The sequence below is a fragment of the Cervus canadensis genome, chromosome 25 (genome assembly GCF_019320065.1).
Source record: "Cervus canadensis isolate Bull #8, Minnesota chromosome 25, ASM1932006v1, whole genome shotgun sequence".
In the NCBI taxonomy this organism is placed as follows: domain Eukaryota; kingdom Metazoa; phylum Chordata; class Mammalia; order Artiodactyla; family Cervidae; genus Cervus; species Cervus canadensis.
The window spans coordinates 14351378-14369968 of NC_057410.1; the positions used below are offsets into that span (position 1 = coordinate 14351378).

General features: G+C 39.3%; 1 protein-coding gene across 2 annotated transcripts in view; it reads right to left on the bottom strand.

Moving 5' to 3' along the window:
* PTPRR (protein tyrosine phosphatase receptor type R) overlaps nucleotides 1–8806 on the bottom strand; it is a 269697-nt gene extending 260891 nt beyond the window's left edge. For both annotated transcript variants that reach the window (XM_043447554.1, XM_043447553.1), the window contains exon 1: nucleotides 8362–8806. In XM_043447554.1, coding sequence (XP_043303489.1) covers nucleotides 8362–8419 — 58 coding nt within the window. In that variant the 5' untranslated portion in view covers nucleotides 8420–8806. The remainder of the gene's footprint in view (nucleotides 1–8361) is intronic.
* Nucleotides 8807–18591: the final 9785 nt, after the last annotated feature.

Genomic DNA, 18591 nt, shown 5'->3' on the forward strand with positions numbered 1-18591 from the left:
TCCAAACCAAGACAGAAAATAGTTCATGCCCCTACTGAACTTAGCATCTACTTCAGTGTAATTAGCCATGTTGATCTAGACTGCTGTTTCAGGTAAGCAGTTTTGTTTTGTTGTTGGTCCCTGTGGCTGAAATTTTCATGGATATCAACATCTTAGTAAAATGAAATCAAATGAGATTTGATTATGAGAAAAGTCTAGACTGTCATTATAAGTAGAAAATGATCTAAATGGAAAGTGCTACTATGTGCAGCATAAATTTGCTAATTGTCATTCTGTGGCAAATATCTCAATAGTAGACACTTACAGCTACATTATTTGGTGAGCAGGCATTAGGAAACCTGATCTTAAAATAATATTTTACCATTAAAATGTTTCAAGCTATTAAAACCCTTTGTGTTGAGAAATATCAAAGCTACTCTAAGTATGTCAGCATTTGTAAGTGCTTTGAAGTTGAAGAATGCACTTATGGCCAAGTAGGATCTTTCAAAATCAGCCTTTAAAGGTAAAAATGGCTTTCTCTACCTTTTGAACTAGACTTTACAAACAGCTTTTAAGAGATTTAACAGTATACTTACCATGAAACATAACATCCATGTTATCACTAATAATAATGGCAATAAATGAGTTTTTGATGTGTGACCCCATCATCTCAGAAGAAGTGACTTTTTATTATTCATCAGCCACTCTCCATTCTTCAAGTAAAAGCATGGCTCCCAAGAAGGTGTAATAAAGACTTTATCTATACATAAAAAAGAGAAAAATTGTATAAAACCATCCAAATACTCAGAAATGTTCTGTGATGGTTAGTTTGGATTTTGGTAGGGGGAGTAAAGGAAGGCTGGATTATTTTTTATTTCTGCTTATTGAACCCACTGCCTCAAACTCCCACCTGATTTTAAATGTGTAGGTGGCTCATGTTTGTTATTTCAAGATAGCTGATCAGTAATCAGAGTTAGGGGTTCTGGGTCCATTCTTTAATGCACAGCTATCATGTTATGTATCTTGTCTAATTCTTTCATCTCTTTAAAATAAACACATTCATCTCACTCCCATCTTGAAGTAGTACTAGAAAATCATATAGGGATGTCTATCCATCTAGGAGGAGTTCAACACACAGCACCACTAGAGTAAGCATCATGCTCACAGAACACAAACTTATCTTAAACAGAATATGTTTAAATGAAAGCTATTCTGTCCCATTTCCACTGCTTTGTAACCAGTAAATATACATTGGATTGAAAGGGCAGTAGTAAAGTCAATTCTATTCGTTACGATCATGAAAATGAGATATAATCTCTTTGTAAATATAAATTAATCAAAATTTATTTTTCCAAATACATCCTGAATATATTTATTGAATGCAACATTTACTGATGGTATACTGGATAACAAGCACAATTCTGTTAATATGTTATTAGTATACAGAGATAAAAGCTACAATTCTCTTATTGTCCTCAAAAAAAAAAAAAAAACCTCAGGTTAAAGGCATTAATAGTGAAATACACAGGCCTCAAAGGAAAACTTGGGAAAGCTACTTGGATGAGATGGGATTCAAGGAAGGGTTCTCAAAGGAGGCAATGCTCAACTACGATTTAAAGTTGGAGAAAAATTATCTAGAAAACAAAGCTGAGCTGGATACTTCAGATAAACAGAACAGTATGTGGAAAGGATGAGAGGCCTGGCAAACCAATGAAATTTGCTTTTAGTATGATAACAGTGGGCAAAGCAGAACATGATGATAGGAAATAAGGATGGAGTTGGGAAATACCTGAGAGTAAAAGACTTCCCCATGCTAATGAGTTTGAGTTTACCCTAAGAGAAAAGGAGATGGCTGTATTAGAGAGTACAAAGTGAGAATGTGATCGAGTATGCTTTTTTCCAGTTTTACCTCCAACATGATTATGAAGGACGAATTTGATGGTAGGTTATTGTAAGATACTATATGAGAAATAAGGACCTATCCCAAGGCAGTGATGTGGGCATGAAAAGTGGAGAAGAGGTGGTGAGAAGACCTGGTAACTTTTTGGCTGAAAACAGCAAAGGTAGGGTACAAGATGAGCAATTAATTCCAGTCTTGGGTGACCGTGGGGGACTCGCATGTTATTCACAATGATAGAATATATAGATATAAAAGTGGTTGTTATGGGAAGTGCTGAGCATTAACAGCCAGATTCCTGATACTTGTGGGATTGCCAATGACTCCTAGGTAATTGTAGGGATAGGACTGGAGAGCAGGAGAAATATCTGAGATAGAAATATGGATTTCAACTTTGCTGAATATAAACATCCACAGAGAAAGTATACCGGGGTAAGAGAGAAAAAAAGACCTAGGACACATAAATTCTACAGAGCACTAACCTATGAAAGAATGCTCAGAGAAAGACCTAAAAGTGCAACTGAGAAATGACTAGTTAGATAAGAGAGAAGCCATTGAGGAAACCAGTGGCTATCCATGGGAATCAATGAGAAGAATTTTTCAAAATTAGAGTTAATCTAATCTCAATATTCATTGATAAGGAAAAGATGAAAGACCACCTTAACTATGTTGAACCATGATTAGACTTGGGGAATTGGCTGTATGACACAGGGAACTCAAACTGGGGCTCTGTAACAACCTAGAGGGGTGGGATAGGGAAGATGGGAAGGAGGAAGGGGACACGTATTTATCTATGACTTATTCATGTTGATGTTTGGCTGAAACCAACACAATCCTGTAGAGAAATTATCCTTCAATAAAAAAAAATAAATTTAAAATTAAGAAAAAAAGATTAGAGTTGGTAGAAAAGTAGATGAGAAACAGAGAAGTCTGAATGATGGATAATACATTCATCATTATTTGGGCTGTGGATAATACAACCCAGAATTTTCATAATGTGCTAGTCAGGGTGTGATTTCCAACAGAATAAGCAATCTCCAGGGTTCTAGGAATGTGTGGTCTCAAATATACATACATCTATCTTCTTAAATGCTAAAGATGCAGACATTACCATAGTCATTCCCACAGGTATAAAACACTTTACAAAGAATTAAAAATACAGCCAACCAACAAGGCATTTGGGCTCTAATAGCATCTGGCAATCAGTTGGAAGGACTTTGCCACTGAGTTCATCGATAGTTAAAGCTCATCCCCAGTTGCTCTTCATTTCCCAAAGTAGCAAAGTCTGCTTGAGATTGTATGTCCCCTGGGTATGTGAGACTTCTGGGAAGCAACTTAATTTTTGGGTAAATAAGCTCTGCTGAAATCTATTCTGGAAGTGACTAAGCTTACTAGGTGCCTTGCATGAGTGCCAAGAAGAAATTAAATGCAAAAAGAAGAGACTAGAAATATTACTGTGTTGTTTTTATGTATTCAATGTATTTTTCTAATCTTTAGTAGCTTTTATGCCAGGCGCTGCTCCTCTCCCAGTGCTAGGATGGGCAGGATCTGCTATAGAAATAGCAGTAAACAAAATAGACAAATACCTGATAGCACTTAGGAAAAGCGAAGTGAAATTTGCTCAGTTGTGTCTACTCTTTGTGACCCCATGAACTATACAGTCCATGGAATTCTCTAGGCCAGAATACTGGAGTAAGTAGCCTTTCCCTTCTCCAAGGAATCTTCCTACCCCAGGGATTGAACCCAGGTCTCCTGCATTGCAGGCAGATTATTTACCAGTGGAGCCACAAGGTAAGCCCAGGAATACTGGAGTGGGTAGCCTTTCCCTTCTCCAGCGGATCTTCCTGACCCAGGAATTGAACCTGAGTCTCCTGCATTGCAGGTGGATTCTTTACCCACTGAGCTATCAGGAGTTATATGTGGAATCTAAAATAGGACACAAATGAACACATCTAGGAAACAGAAACAGACATAGAGAACAGATCTGTGGTTGCCAAGGGGGAGGGGATGTGGGGGAAAGGATTGAGAGCTTGAAATTAGCAGATGCAAACTAGTATGTATAGAATGGAGAAACAACAAGATCCTACTATATAGCACAGGGCACTATAACTATATATATTAAACATCCTGTGATAAACCAGAAAGGAAAGAATATGAAAAAGAATATCCGTATGAGTTACTGAGTAACTTTGCCGTACAGCAGAAAATAACATACCATTGTAAATCAACTATACTTTGATAAAATTAATAATAAAAATAAATCAGGGAAAGGTATTGGAAGATTTGAGGGGTGATGAAATATTAATTAGGATAGTCAATGACAACTTCACTGAGAAAGTAATCTTTGAACAAAGACCGAAAATTGAGGGATTAAGCCATGGAAATACGGAGAAAGGATAGTTCGGGCAAAGAAATAAATAAAACTTGTTGGGAGGATGGGCAAGAACTTGGTGTCTTCTTGGATTAGGGAGGAGACCATTGTAGCTGGAGAGAGACAAAAGAGAGGAAAGCAGAGAGATATCAGGGAGGTAATGTGGGAGAGAATAGAACAGACCCCTGGCCAGCGTAAGAACTATGTCGAGTGAAAGACTGATTCTGGGACTCCAAGGGACTCTTCATTGAGAAAAGATATCTTAAAATATTATTTTCCTATCTGTCTACCCTTTCTTTTTAAAAAATATTTTATTTATTTATTTTGGCTGCATTGGGTCTTAGCTGCAGCACGGGGGCTCTAGAGTGCACAGGCTTCAGTAGTTGGGGTGCCTGGCTTATTTGCTTCACGGCATGTGGAATCTCAGTTCCCCAACCGGGGATCAAACCCATGTCCACTGTATTGCAAGGCAGATTCCTAACCACTGGACCACCAGGGAAGTTCCTACCCTTTCTTTTGAGGATGATGTTTCTGCCAGTGACTTCCCTGATCCTCTTAGTTCCATCACAGGAACTCTTACTTCTCAAAGACTAGGGAAACTGACTAGGCATTTCTCTGAGAATGAAGAAGCATCGTCAGAATATACATGGAAGGCAGTCTCTGTGCCATCCAAAAAGCAGGTAGTAAGAACCATATAGAAGTTTGAAAGAACCATTTCCAGAGCTTGAAGAGAGAGTAATGCATTGAAATCAACTTGTGTTTTTTTAGCAAGACATTCACTAGGAAAAAGAAAGCTTTCCCGTGAGAATCTTCAAGATACCCCAAAACATTTACTCCTTTGTAACTAAAATATTATCAATAAATATCATCTCCCATAGTTCTTTGGGCAAAGAAAGAGAAGAAACACTGAAGAAAATAAGCTATCTGTGGCTCTTCCATGTAATTATTTTACCATCCATATCACTGAGTAGCTTGTAGTTGCCTTCTTGGATATTGCTGAAGTGGTCTTTTCTGGTGAAGTTCATACATTATGTTGCTTCACAGAGGCTAAGGAATGAGGACAGTTAGGGAAAAAGAATCTGGCACCATTATCTCAATGGTGGCCTCCCAAAGAGTGTAGGATTTAATATAGAGTGTAATCACAGGCCTGGAAACACGGGGTTTTTACCCTGACTATACTGTTAACCAGCACTTTAAAGTAATAATATCTACTTTTTACTGAATCATAGTTTTCTCACCTGTCTAGTAAGCAGCTGGATGAACAATAACTATCACTTTTTCTGTTAAGAAGGTCTACGAACATCAGCTGCCATGGATAGAGTTGAGTCCAGGTTCTCTGACAAACGCCATACTCGGTAATTCATTACAGTTATCTTACTAGAGATGTTAATTACACAGCATTGTACCCCTCTTCCTCTTTTTGCTCCCATAGACACTGCAAACAGATCTCAATACTTTTCCTTGTTAAGTCATCAGAACTCAGGGTTGGTCAGAATTCTTTTTTTTTTTTTTTTGTATAGTGACTCAGGGGATCATGACCAAACAGTTGGAGAGGGCACTCAAGGTGAAAACAGTTTGCTACTTTACCATTAGGAGAATGACTATGGAAGTTAACAGTTTCTAGTATAGCTACGAAGAGCACTCACATCCTGGCAGCCAATTTCTCCCATCCTGAAAGAGGTCTAACCTATCATCAGTTCTGCCAGCATAAAGTAGTGGCTGGTACCCTGGGCACAACCAAAACGGATCAATTAGCTTTTCAGCCAAAGAGGCTTGACTACATAGAATTCATTCTCCTTCTTTATAAAGCCCACTTTCCTCCTGAGAGGAGAGCCTTCTGTAAGAGAAGCTAAATGAGACATTCAACAGGTGGAGACTATCACTGACTTCTTGATCTTTGTCCTTCCACTCACTCACTTTTTTATTACCCAAATCTACAGGAGCTGAGATCAAGAAAGCTGATTCATCTCAGTTCTAATGAAAAGTCCTAACAATGTTATTTAGATAATTGTGATGAATTTTAATCTGATGACAGCTTGTGACCCACAAATTGCTGTTTAAATTAAAATGCATTCAAAATGAAACTGGCAAGACAACCACAATATTATACTTGCAATCTGCTGTGAAAAAAACACCTATCAAAAGCACTACATTAAAAATATGAATGTAGTTAATTTCTATATGGCAAATTGCAACTGAAATCTGGAGATAGCCTTCGATGCCTTGTGACTAAATTCAATTGATTAATCATCTCCCTTTTTTTTTCAAGTTAAGAAGTCAAAGTAGAGTTGGATTGGTTTGTCTTGGTAATACACCCTTTGGCAGAGCTCCAGGTATAATCTAGGTGTACAGACTTCTAGGTTTCTCTTTTGATGAACAAAAGTCCTCTATTTCCTCATCCCAAATGTTCATCTAAGACAAATTTATAAATGTTTTCCACCTGCTTAGTTTTAAGGTTATTTATAGCTTTTAAGCTATAATTACTCAAGATACATTAAATGTTATCTTTAGAAATCTTATACATTAGTGTTAAAAATAACAACACTAATATTTTTCATAGATCAGTTCAAATCATTCCTAAACTTGATAGGATCTGAGGATTTTTTTGGTAATAGCTATTTGTCTCACGGCTATAATAAAGCAATAATGTAGATAAAATTCAACCCAATGTGTATGTTTTCATCTCATATTTCGACATTAAAGAACTGTATGTGGTAATAAAAGGATTTACTACAACTGTTTGCAAATAATTTAATGACCACGTCACAGCTACATCCTAGTTTTCAAAGTGCCAAAGAACTACTGAAAATTCCACAATATAACATCATAATTATAACAATTAACATGGGTACTTAATTATAGCCTGAATGTTCCTATACATTACTTGTTCGAGAGATTCACCATACATTAAAATAGCATTAGCTAGAAATAAGAAAGTACCATCTTTCACTCTCACTATTGCCTACACAGAAAAGGGCTCACCCACGCTCTTTTTAAAAGATACCCCCAAATTGCAATTTTGCATCCATTATCTTTATGCACTATCTCCGGACTGTAGTATATACTCAATAAAATATTGCTTGGAAAAATGAATGAATACGTGTGATTGGATGACAGGCAAACTCGGGGAAAATACCTGGTCTTTGATTGCTATAGGGATACTGCATGGACAACTGCTGTCGCAGTAGGGCTCCTAAAATCTCTCTGCCATATTTTATTTTGGTTCATGTGTGTGTAAAAATGATGAAGGATTCAGTCCAGCAAGTCCCTGCATCAGATCGAGGCTGCATGTATCAAAAAAGCAGGGTCTATAGCGACATTTTATGTAAAATTCCCCAGGTACTTCTTAAGGTTTGCTTCCAAACGAAACCTGATACTGGTTCTGATATCAACTATATTTATATTTGGGAACCGGTCTCACTGTCATTCCTTTCTATACCTCATCAAACCCGTCCCAGGGGACAGTGCCTACCCTGCGGTTGTCAGCTTTGAAACTGTGATTGGTTTTCTGTCTGGTGCCCTCGGAACCTGAGCATGATGCTGAAAGAGACGAGAGGGTCCTATTTTAAAGCTTTCGTCCGTCTTATTGGTTTAGAAAATTCGACTGACAAGAGCTGGGGCCAAAGGAGCCTGGAGCGGCATCGTTCATGGGAATCGTGTATTTCGATCTTTGGGGCAGAGATGTGGTCCATCAGGTTACAGCCAATGGATCCCTGTGAGCTCTCGCTAAACCGAGAGACCTTACGGAAGTAGTCGCTGCAGTAGAAAATATTACATCCAGTAGGGAGTCTTGTCTGCCTCCTGAAAAACGGGCAGTCAAGTGCGGAGCTTAGAAACAAAACCTGGGAGTCTAGATGGAGGGGAGGGGTGGAGGAAGCAAACCTGTATTCGCATTGAAAATGTTCATACGAGGTCAGGAAAAATCAAGGGCTGATTTTAGCTTAAGTTTTCGGCCTCAGTCTTCCAACAGGTGCAGGACTCCCTCGCCCCTACCGGGTCAGCACTGTCCTGCTTTGCCTGTCTAGGGGTTTCCTCGCGAAGCCAGCTTTCCCCAGAGTCCTGGAGCATGTGCAGTCTCCCAGCGCATCCACAGCTCTGCCGGGCAGCCCCTTACCTGCAGCGTGAAGACTAAGAAGCAGGCACAGCGCAGGGAAGCCGACCGCTCTCCGCATAGCGCTTTGCTTTGAGCGGCGGAGCAGCAACTCCGCCACGACCCCACTTCAGGCAAAGTGGTGTTGGAAAGAGCCCCCGCCGAGAGTCCTCTGGTCTCCGGGAGGCGTTGGCAGGTCCCGGGCTGGGGCTGGCGGAGCGGTGTGTGGCGCGAACAGAAGCCAGCCCCAGCCTCGCCACCTTAAGAGAGGAGGGGAGAGAGAGGAGTGGGAGGCGGCGGCAAGCCGGGCGGCGCTGGGCGGGGGCCGAGATCGCGGGGAGCCGCCAGCGCTCGGCCTTCTGGAAGCTCCGCAGCCGCGGGGGGGACGTGGCGGGGAGGCGGAGGCGGGGGGAGCCAGCCCTGGAGCCCGCGGCCGGAGCCGTGCGAGCAGCAGCCCCGCCGCGCCGCGGCCACTGAGCATGCCCGGGGCTGGCCCTCGCGCCGCACGCACGGAGTTTCAAGGTGGAATTCCACTCCTCCGGGTCTTAGCGGCGGCTGCGGGGCGAGCCGGCTGCACGGCGCGGCGGGGGTGTGGGGGAAGCGTGGCGAGGCTGTCCTCAGGGATCCAGTGTCTGTCCAGAACCTGGGAGTGGGACCAGATGAGGGCCCGACCTGAGGAACCAGAGGAGGCGGCCTAAGAAAGTGTCAACCCCCCAACTCACCCTGTCCCTTCCCCAAATCTTGGTTTACACGTGGACAGAACTCATAGATGGGAGCTGACGTTCTCTGGGCCTCCAAGTGCCAACCTCTCCAGGCTGCCCATGGGAACAGAGGACAGGCGTCTTCCGTTAAGCAGGGTTGCCGGGGGGAGAGGTCATGGGGCAGCCTGCTGAGTATAAGCAGCGAACACGCATCCTGGGGGTGCCTTCTTTCTAACACGATCCCCTTCTCCCGTGTCTTCAGCGGGGTCCCTGTTTTTTAAACTTTCTCCAGACTCAAGCTCAAAGCCTATGACCGTAGTGACCTAAGTGAGGCCATATTTAGAGACTAGTAGGATATATCCATGTAACAGAAAAGAAGAAGACATCTTTTTGTTTTTTGGAGATAATTATCCTTTGTCTCCATTTTACTAAGGTAAAATGTAATGGAATCGCCCCTGTAACTGGGCTCCTCCTGCCCAAATTCGAGTCCCTAGGAAGGCTGCAGCAGTCTGTCTAATATAGGTGTTGATCCCCCTCATCGGGGACATTGAGTGTGGAAATCCTTCTGTTAGTCCAGGGGCTCATTACTCCTGCTCACGAAATCCCGTGGCCAGATTTGTCTCCCTTAATTAACCCAGGAGCTCTGATTTTTCTACCTCTGTGTCTTGGTGGGATACTGTGGCCCTTCCCAGATCATTCCCGCTTGCCTCACTGCCACGCTCAAGCTTGCAAAGGTCTAACCTTGATCTCATTTTTCCAGAAAGCCCTGGGCTAACTCCAGATTACAGTATATCTCTTCCACATGTGAATGTATACACAACCTTTGCTTAGCAACATCACATATTTTTCATTTATATTCATTCATCTTTGGTTCATCTTACAAGGCGGCTGAGGGGCCTTAAGAACGTCTGCATCTTTGTATCACTGAAATTGAATAAAGTCATTCTGGGTAAATAAGAGATATGAATAAGTGCTTGTTGAATTGAGCTGCCTATCTCTTCAATGCTTTCTTCCTGCATCCCCTGTGAACTGGGACAACTAATGGGAAACATACTACCCACAAGAGTTTCAATTAGACAGGATGTCACAGGATCTGAGCCTGGGCAGTATCATTTCCTTTATAATTTATTTCATCTCTAGCGCTGAGAGACAAGGCCAGGAACTGCACTCCACTAGTTGCAAAAAGGCGGAGAATGAAATGTATTTTAGATACCTTGTCAGGACTTCTGTGCTGAAAATTGAGCTCTACGAGGCTTTACTCTCCCCACTCCACCACTTCCCCACATGGGTGTGTTACGTACCATTTCTGTGGCATAACCGTTTCACCCCAAACCTCTCTAGGCTGCAACCTCTTTCCTTACTCCGGATTCACCTTTCCGCAGTCTTCTTCCCCAGTCTTCTTCCCCAGAGCCTGTATCGGTTTCTAACATACCAAAAGAATTGCTAATGGCATCTATTCATTCATTATGTCTTTCCTTAACCCCACCCCCTTCCCACAACGGAATCCAACCTCTACAATGGCAGTTATCTTTGACAATTGTATTCACTAATGTATGCCAACTGACTAACAGTGCCTCACACAAAATAAATGCTCAAAAATAAATTAATTAAAAACAACTAGTTGATAAAATTCAATAGTGACAATTGTTCCAGCTCTTTGGAATTCTTACTAGATATTTGAGATAACTTATTTATCTATGTTTAAAAATCAGAGGAGAAACTCTTCTCAACTAATATCAGGTCCTAGAATTGCTGCAGGGCTGAGAGTCAGGGGGAGTAATTGCAGCCCAAGTACAATGGGTGTACTTCTATTATTCCTAATAAAAACAATTACCAAACTCCATAGATCTCCAAGAAGAAAATGCACATACGGTAAGGAAGCAATGTTACTGTAATGCCCTGAATCCCTTGCTTTCCCACAGATAATTCCAAGATTTATTTAGGGGGGGGATATTTAGAGTTTCAAATAATATAATTCGCTGTGACTTTGCCAACAAGCATTCAGCTAGCTATTTATTTTGCCCAGGGGTTGAGGTAGCTGAATTATTAAACTGTGCATGAAAATTCCCTTCACAGCAAAATTTCGAGTTTCTAATTCAAGATATACTACTAGAATAGTTCAGTACAGTAAAAATAACCTCAAGTGAGATGTAATTTTGGTGACTAGACAGTAATTATTAATTCACTTGAAAAAGATAAAGGAGAAAAAATTTCATATTCCTTGGTGAGTTGACCTAATATGTTTTCAAGAGATTTGATCCCGTGACATGTGAAGTCAGAGTATAATAAGTGAATCAGCCGATCAATGAAAAGTCAACCCCTTAGTTCTTTGAGACAGAGTCTCTGTGAGTTCACAGATACTGCTTTCCCTTGACTTGGTGATCTAACACCAATGAAGGCAACTGGGTGTTTTAGAGAAGAGTCTCTGTTAGTAAACTACACCGTTTCAGAAAATTAGCTCCAATTTAAAGAAGTTTGGAAATTACTATGCGAGAGCCAGGCAAATTATTAATAATACTGGATTACAGAGCTGTGTCCTAAAGGAAATCATTTACATGTGGAAAGAGAAACAGAAAATAACTATCATGTGAAATTTTTTCACCAGAAAATGCACCATCTCTGTTTCCTAAGAGGTAAGAGTCAGGAAGAATTTATACAGGAAAGAAGCCTTTCAGAACATGCCCTCAAACTGAATATAACCACTGTGAGCCTCCACATTAACATGTCTATAAATGGATGAAAACCATTCATACTGGCCGTCTTTCCCTAGGACACTTTAAAGAAATTGGATCTACTGACTGTAAAAGTTTCTTCTTTAAATTATTTAGATTATGATTATTATTTAAATATGAACGTTAACCTTGATTAGTGCTTCTATGTGCCAGGCTGCATTCTAAGCATATGGATTTCCCACTTAAACTTTACAATATTCCTACAAGGAGGTATTATCATCATCTCAATTTAGAGATGGTAGGGCTTCACTGGTGGCTCAGTGGTAAAGAACCCACCTGTCAATGCAGGAGACATGGGTTTGACCCCTGGGTTGGGAAGATCCCCTGGAGTAGGAAATGGCAACCCACTCCAGTATTCTTGCCTGGGAAATTCCATGGACAGAGGAGCCTGGCGGGCTACAGTCCATGGGCTTGCAAAGAATCAGGCATGACTGAGCTCACATAGACAAACATCAGAGAAGCAGCTTGCCCACACTCAAGTAGTAGGTAACCAACCAAAAGACAAATTGGTAGAGTTAGGATGTACAATCAGATAATTTATTACCAAACCACTACAATATACTACTTCACATATAATCAATGTAAATAGTGACAGTTGTAGTCGACTCATTAGAATTAGATCAGGGCCAGAGCAGAAGACACTGATTCTAGCCCTGGCAGTAAAGCTCTGTAGCGAGAAACACCCACTGGAGATTGTCTCCAAAAGGATGAGGCAATGCTGTGGCAGCAGACTCTAAGGTCTAGCATCTAGTGAACAAAGACAGACAACACACACCATCATGCTTAGAAGAACTTGTAAGAAGTATGCTTACAGTAAAGTAGAGCAGGAGAGAGATTATCTCTCCTTGGAGGGTGGAAATGGAGGCAGGGATGTGTGGCAGGCAAGAAACTATTAGTGGAAAACAATAAATGAGCCGAGTCTCACTGGATAAATAAGTTCTAACTGTTCTATGTGGAGAGGTTGTGGGATTGTGTGAGCCGGGAAAAGAGACATGAAAGAGTGAAATGAATTCAAGGAACTTCTGAACGTGTACAGGAGAAACCAGCGACAATGACCAACACATTATTGAGATCTGTAATGTGTTTACCCTACCCCATGCTATACAGTAATTTTGTCGGTCACAAAGTTCGTTTCCTTTGCCTGAGAGATATCTATAGATGAGAGGGGAAAAGAAGAGTAATAATTTATTCCTACAAATTAAAGGACTAGAGGTGAATTAAGCTATATTCAGAGTAGAATGGCTCAGAGAGAAGGAAGTAGAAATTTTGGGGCAAAGGTACATTCAGATGAATGGCTTCACCATTAATTTTTAGAAATAGTTTTCCAACTATGAAAAAGCAGAACAATCTACCCTTCTGTGTAAGCACACAGTGAAGAAAATAGTGAGATAGAAAGGGCACCATGAATGAAGACTAAATGACTAAAATTTACAAAATATATATTTTCACATTCTCACAAGAGCTCTGGGAGGTGTTATTCTCCTTTTTGAGGAAAGAAGAAACTAAAACTCAGTAAGACTAGTCATTTGCCCGTGGTCATCCAGCTAGTAAGTGATACGGCTGGGATTAAAATTCAGGACTGGTGACCCTAGTACCAGGCTTTAACAACTCTGTTGTACTGATTCCCTGATTAATGGAAAGAATTAACTTTAAGACTTAAATGGAAAATGTAGTGTTTTGAAGGGGTTTCCCTGGTGGCTCAGATGGTAAAGAATCCGCTTGTAATACAGGGGACTTGGGTTTGATCCCTGAGTTGGGAACATCTCAAGAAACAGACTTCATCAAGAGGGTAAGTGACAATTAAATTTTACAACTTAACAGAGCTCTAGTCTTCTTGAGTTTTAGCTATTTCAAGTGTTTGCTACACATACACACACACATATACAATTACATAAAGATAGCAATATGTATTCTAAGAAAAAATTAGAGACCCAAAATAAGATATATAGTCTTCTTTAGCTGTCTTAGTATAATTCGGGCTACCCTTGAGGCTCAGCTGGTAAAGAATCTGCCTGCAATGGGGAGAACTGAGTTTGATCCCTGGGTTGGGAAGATTCCCCTGGAGGAGGGAATGGCTACCCACTCCAGTATAATACAAAATATCGCAGTAGAAAGGCTATAAGTATCGATAAATTCTGCTATTGGTTCGTAATTAAAATTTGATTCAAGATGAAGTATAAGCTTTCCTGGGAGCTAGCCGTTGGTACCAGTGTATTACGCTGTCATCTACTCTGGCACTGCAAAGGTCAGAGTCAGCCAAGATGTCAGTAATAGATTTATAAACTGCTGACTCTCTGCATTAACTCTCTGTCCATCCCTAGACACTAATCAGGATGCACTTACCCCATCCATCATACCGAGCAGCACATAGATGTGAGAACCCCCAGTGTCAGCTTAGACCAGCTACTTGGGGCCAGTCAAATACATTTTCTACATTGTTTGATCATTCTTTAAGATTTCCTTGAATGAGGCCATTTTGGAACAATTCATTCACCCAAAAGCCCAAGACACTAAGAAGATTGAAGGAATGTAGCTATGGCTTGGTTAGATCATTTAATCCGACTCCATTCCTGTTAATCATTTTCTCCCATAACTGTAAGATGATATGAAAGAATATCTCCCAAACATGGGCCTCCATGTCTTTATCATTGATTGCTCCCTCTTAGAAATGAAAAGCCATGGTTCTCTCTGTCTTATAGTTCCTTATTCCCCTCATTCTTGCAGTTGTATGCTTAGAGAAGAGATGATAATTATCAGTCTAAGGTTTAGTGTTGAGAAACATTTTTAGATTAAAACATTCCTTTGTAAAAAACCTACACCTCCACACATGGAGGGGAGAATTAGAGGAAAGCTTAGTAAAAATGACTCTAATATGACCATTAGTGGCCTCAAATAACCAAGCAGTCAGTCACCTGTCCATGGCCATGATTTTGACTTATTCAACAGAATCCAAGTGTGCCAGGACAACACTAGCATCATTGCTCAGTGAATACATTAGGAAACAGTATTTGAAGTCAAGTTACAATGGGATGGGCTACATCACATTCATTTCCCAAACAGTGAAATAATCTGCTGGTATTTCACTGATACCTCATTTGACTTCAAATAATTTAAAGAAAACACGCGTTGAGAACTTGTGATGATCCAGCAGGTGTTTTTAGTTCTTAGGATGTATTATTAAGCCCCAAAGACAAAGATTCCTGCCCTCAAGATGCTTGCATTCTAGGAGGAAGAATTACACATTTAACAGTAAATATAAGAAAGAAGTAAATTATATAATATGGTGAAAGTTGATAAGTGCTTCAGGGAAAGGAAAATGTAGATTGAAGTATGGGAAATTAGGAGAGTGAGGGTGGGGTCAAAATGAGTAAAAGGAGTTTACCAAATTAATAGGATATTCAAGATAAGCCACAAGGTGAAACTGAGCAAAGAGACTTGAAGTTGATGAAAGTGTTATCAAAACAGATACCTGGTTAAAGAACTTTCCAGGAGGAGGGACCAATGAAAGGCTTTTGTAATTCCATAGATATCTTAACCAACCTGGAAAACCAAACTGTGTCAAAAAAATTTTCCAGCATGCCTATAAATGTACTATGTATGTAAAGAGAAATACAGTAAGAAAAATGCAAAATTAAACTAAATGAAAATTTCTCCATAAGAACTTTTAAATTAATTCTAGTTGCATTGATTTCAAATTACAGTAATACAACTCTTCAAATAACAAAAACTCAAGAGACTGCAACTACCCAATGGACATAATCATATGAAATTCCACTCTTTATTTCATGCTATTAGCGTAAAATAAACATCTTATTAATTAGAAATGTGGGTGCATATGTTGATAATTTATTTATCCTAAGAGACTGACTTAGAGAAAAAAATTTGTGGACTACCCTTATATTAAACTACCAACAAAAGAATCAATCCAATGTATTATGGATGAGAAATCTAAGCAGAAAAAGAAAGAGAAAAATACCCTAGCAAGCGTTTTTGTGTTCTCAGCTTCTTCCTTGGCAAATGGTATCAAAATACTTGAGCTAAATACTATCCAAATGCTGGAGAATAAAAATTTTGCAAATGTTCTGTTTCTTAGAGTAGCTTAATTTTGATTTTTTGTTGTTTGGGGATAGAATAGAAGGTAACCTCACTTTACATTTTAATAAAATACTTTTTTCATTCAAGTCCATATGACAGGGCTCATCCAAATACTACTTCGTGGTCAATACAAAAGGAGAAAAATATAAATAAACTCTCTTGAAAGAAGTCATCTGGATCCTCTGATCTTAGAAGTACTCTGCTTTAGAAAAGAAAGTAAATTATCTATCTTAGATTTTGACTGCAGAACTTAAACCAAATTTTATATTTGATCTGTTCTAAATTGATAATCACAAAGATTGAAAAGTATACTCCTTTCAAAACCAAATTCAGTAACAGACGTGCTGTGATAGGCGCTCAATTGTGTCCGACACTTTGAGATCCCATGACTGTACCCTGCCAGTCTCCTCTGTCAATGGGATTCTCCAAGCAAAAATACTGGGATGGGGTGCCGTTTCCTCCTCCAGAGGATCTTCCTGACCCAGGGTTTGAACTTGCATCTCTTGTGTCTCTTGTATTGGCAGGTGGATTCTTTTCTGCTGGTGCCACCTGGGAAGCCCTCAGTAACAAATGTGGAAATAAAACTAAATTTATCTTTGAATTAGCTATAATTAGATAGCACTGTAACTTTAACACACTATTTGTAGGAAGTGGGCAAAAACAGATGCCATATTTCTGAAATTTACCAAATTTCTGAAACTGCCAAATTTCTGAAATTTATTTAAATTTAAATCAAGTTTAAATTAATTGTCTTTAGAGTTGAACATTCTAAATTATGAAAGTAAAAGCACCCATTGAACAATAGACAATACAGAAAGAAAGAAAAATGTGTAGTCATGGATTCCATTAAGCAGTGATAAACAGAAGTAACATTTTGGTACAAAGACTTCCCTTCCACTCCCACCCTGGGGAAATATGAGTTTATGCATCCATGTGTTTATAATTATTACTAACTTTAACAAAATTTCTACCTTAGTAGCATCAAACTATGGATTTGGACACTGTTTTTTCCCTAATAGTATTGTGGGAGCATATTACCATGTCATTATTTTTAATTGTTGCATAGCATTGCACTATGACTTTCCATTTTTGACTTCTCAATTTTTAGAGTTCTTCCTCAATTATTGTGAGCTGCTTTAGAGAGTAAGAAATGATACTCGCTTAACCTGTAAAATATTTGGAAACATGTACAGGAGATTGAAAGTTATAATACTTTTAACATAGCCATGGCAGTTCTAGCACTGGTGAAGCCACTGCCCCAGGAAATTCTAAATTCTTAGAAAGGAAATTCTAAATTCTAAAAAAGGAAATTATAAAGTGTCAAAACCAGGTGTCAGGAATGGGACATCACAGACTGTGAGTCCTACCTCAACCCCTAGCAAATTAGGAAGAATTGAAATGTGTACATTCCAATCAGACTGCTGCCTTTCCTAAGAATGATGAATAAAGCAGGAGATGATTGAGCAGTATTTGTTCCTTTTTTCATTATCCCTGGATAACTCAATCAGCTGACACTGAAATTATCATCACAAAAAGCACTATGGGGTAAAAAGGCCTGTAAAGTGAATTGTATAAATAGGAGCTATAAGTAATTGTGTATTTCCTTTCTTTTAAAAAATATTATTTTTGCTTCTGGTTTCTTTCAAAAATCTTAACAGTATAGCTACCTTCTCATGCTTATTACCTTCCTGCACAAATGTGATGATGCTCATGATTTTGTAGTTCCTAGTCAGAGCTTTAAACGTACTGTAGTATCTATAAACTATGTGCAGCATTTTTAAAATTTTAATGTTAACTAACTGGCATTATATTCTATACTGCTCATGGAGTTCTCGAGGCAAGAATACTGAAGTGGTTTGCCATTACTTTCTCCAGTGGATCACATTTTGTCAGAGCTATACTCTGTCAGAATTATATTGAATATTTTGGCAGAATTAAATTCTATAAAGCTAAATTGTTTGCATTTTTCCCTCTATTAAAACTTAGTTTTAAAAAATTTTTCAATAAATCTTTGCACATGTTTTTCAAGCGTGTTTACCATAGTTTCTCTAAGGCATACACATAAAAGTTAAATTGCTCACGTATAGGCTATCACTATGTAGTGTTGATAGTAATTTGCATTCACAACAGCAATATATGAGAATCAATTTTGCTATAGCCACAATTTTGCTATACCCACACATAAGTGTCATACTTTCCAAACCAAACCAACACATATTAAATAATATCTCATTTTTAAAACATCTTTTCTTGGCAGTTAGCACTACAATTTTATTATTCATTTTTTGTTTGTCCCCTCCTTTAATGTTTCTCTAAGCCTCTTTCCCTTCTTCCTTCTGGATTACTGAACTATTTTTAATATTCTATTTAAATTTTTAAAAATTTGAACAATTTAAAAAAATTTAAATTCCTTTTAAATTTACCTATTGGCCTTTTAGAATTTCCCTGGTGGCTCAGTGTTAAAGAATCCACAATGCAGGAGACATGGGTTTAATCCCTGGGTCAAGAAGATCCCCTGGAGAAGGAAATGGCAACCCACTCCAGTATTCTTGTCTGGGAAATCCCATGGACAGAGGAGGCTGGCAGACTACAGTCCATAGGGTCACAAAGAGTTGGACATGACTTAGCAACTCAACAACAGCATTGGCCTTTTGGCTAACTCTCTTTGTATCATTTCTTTAATAGTTGCTCTAAGTAGTAAAATGCACATACCTTCCATTCACAAC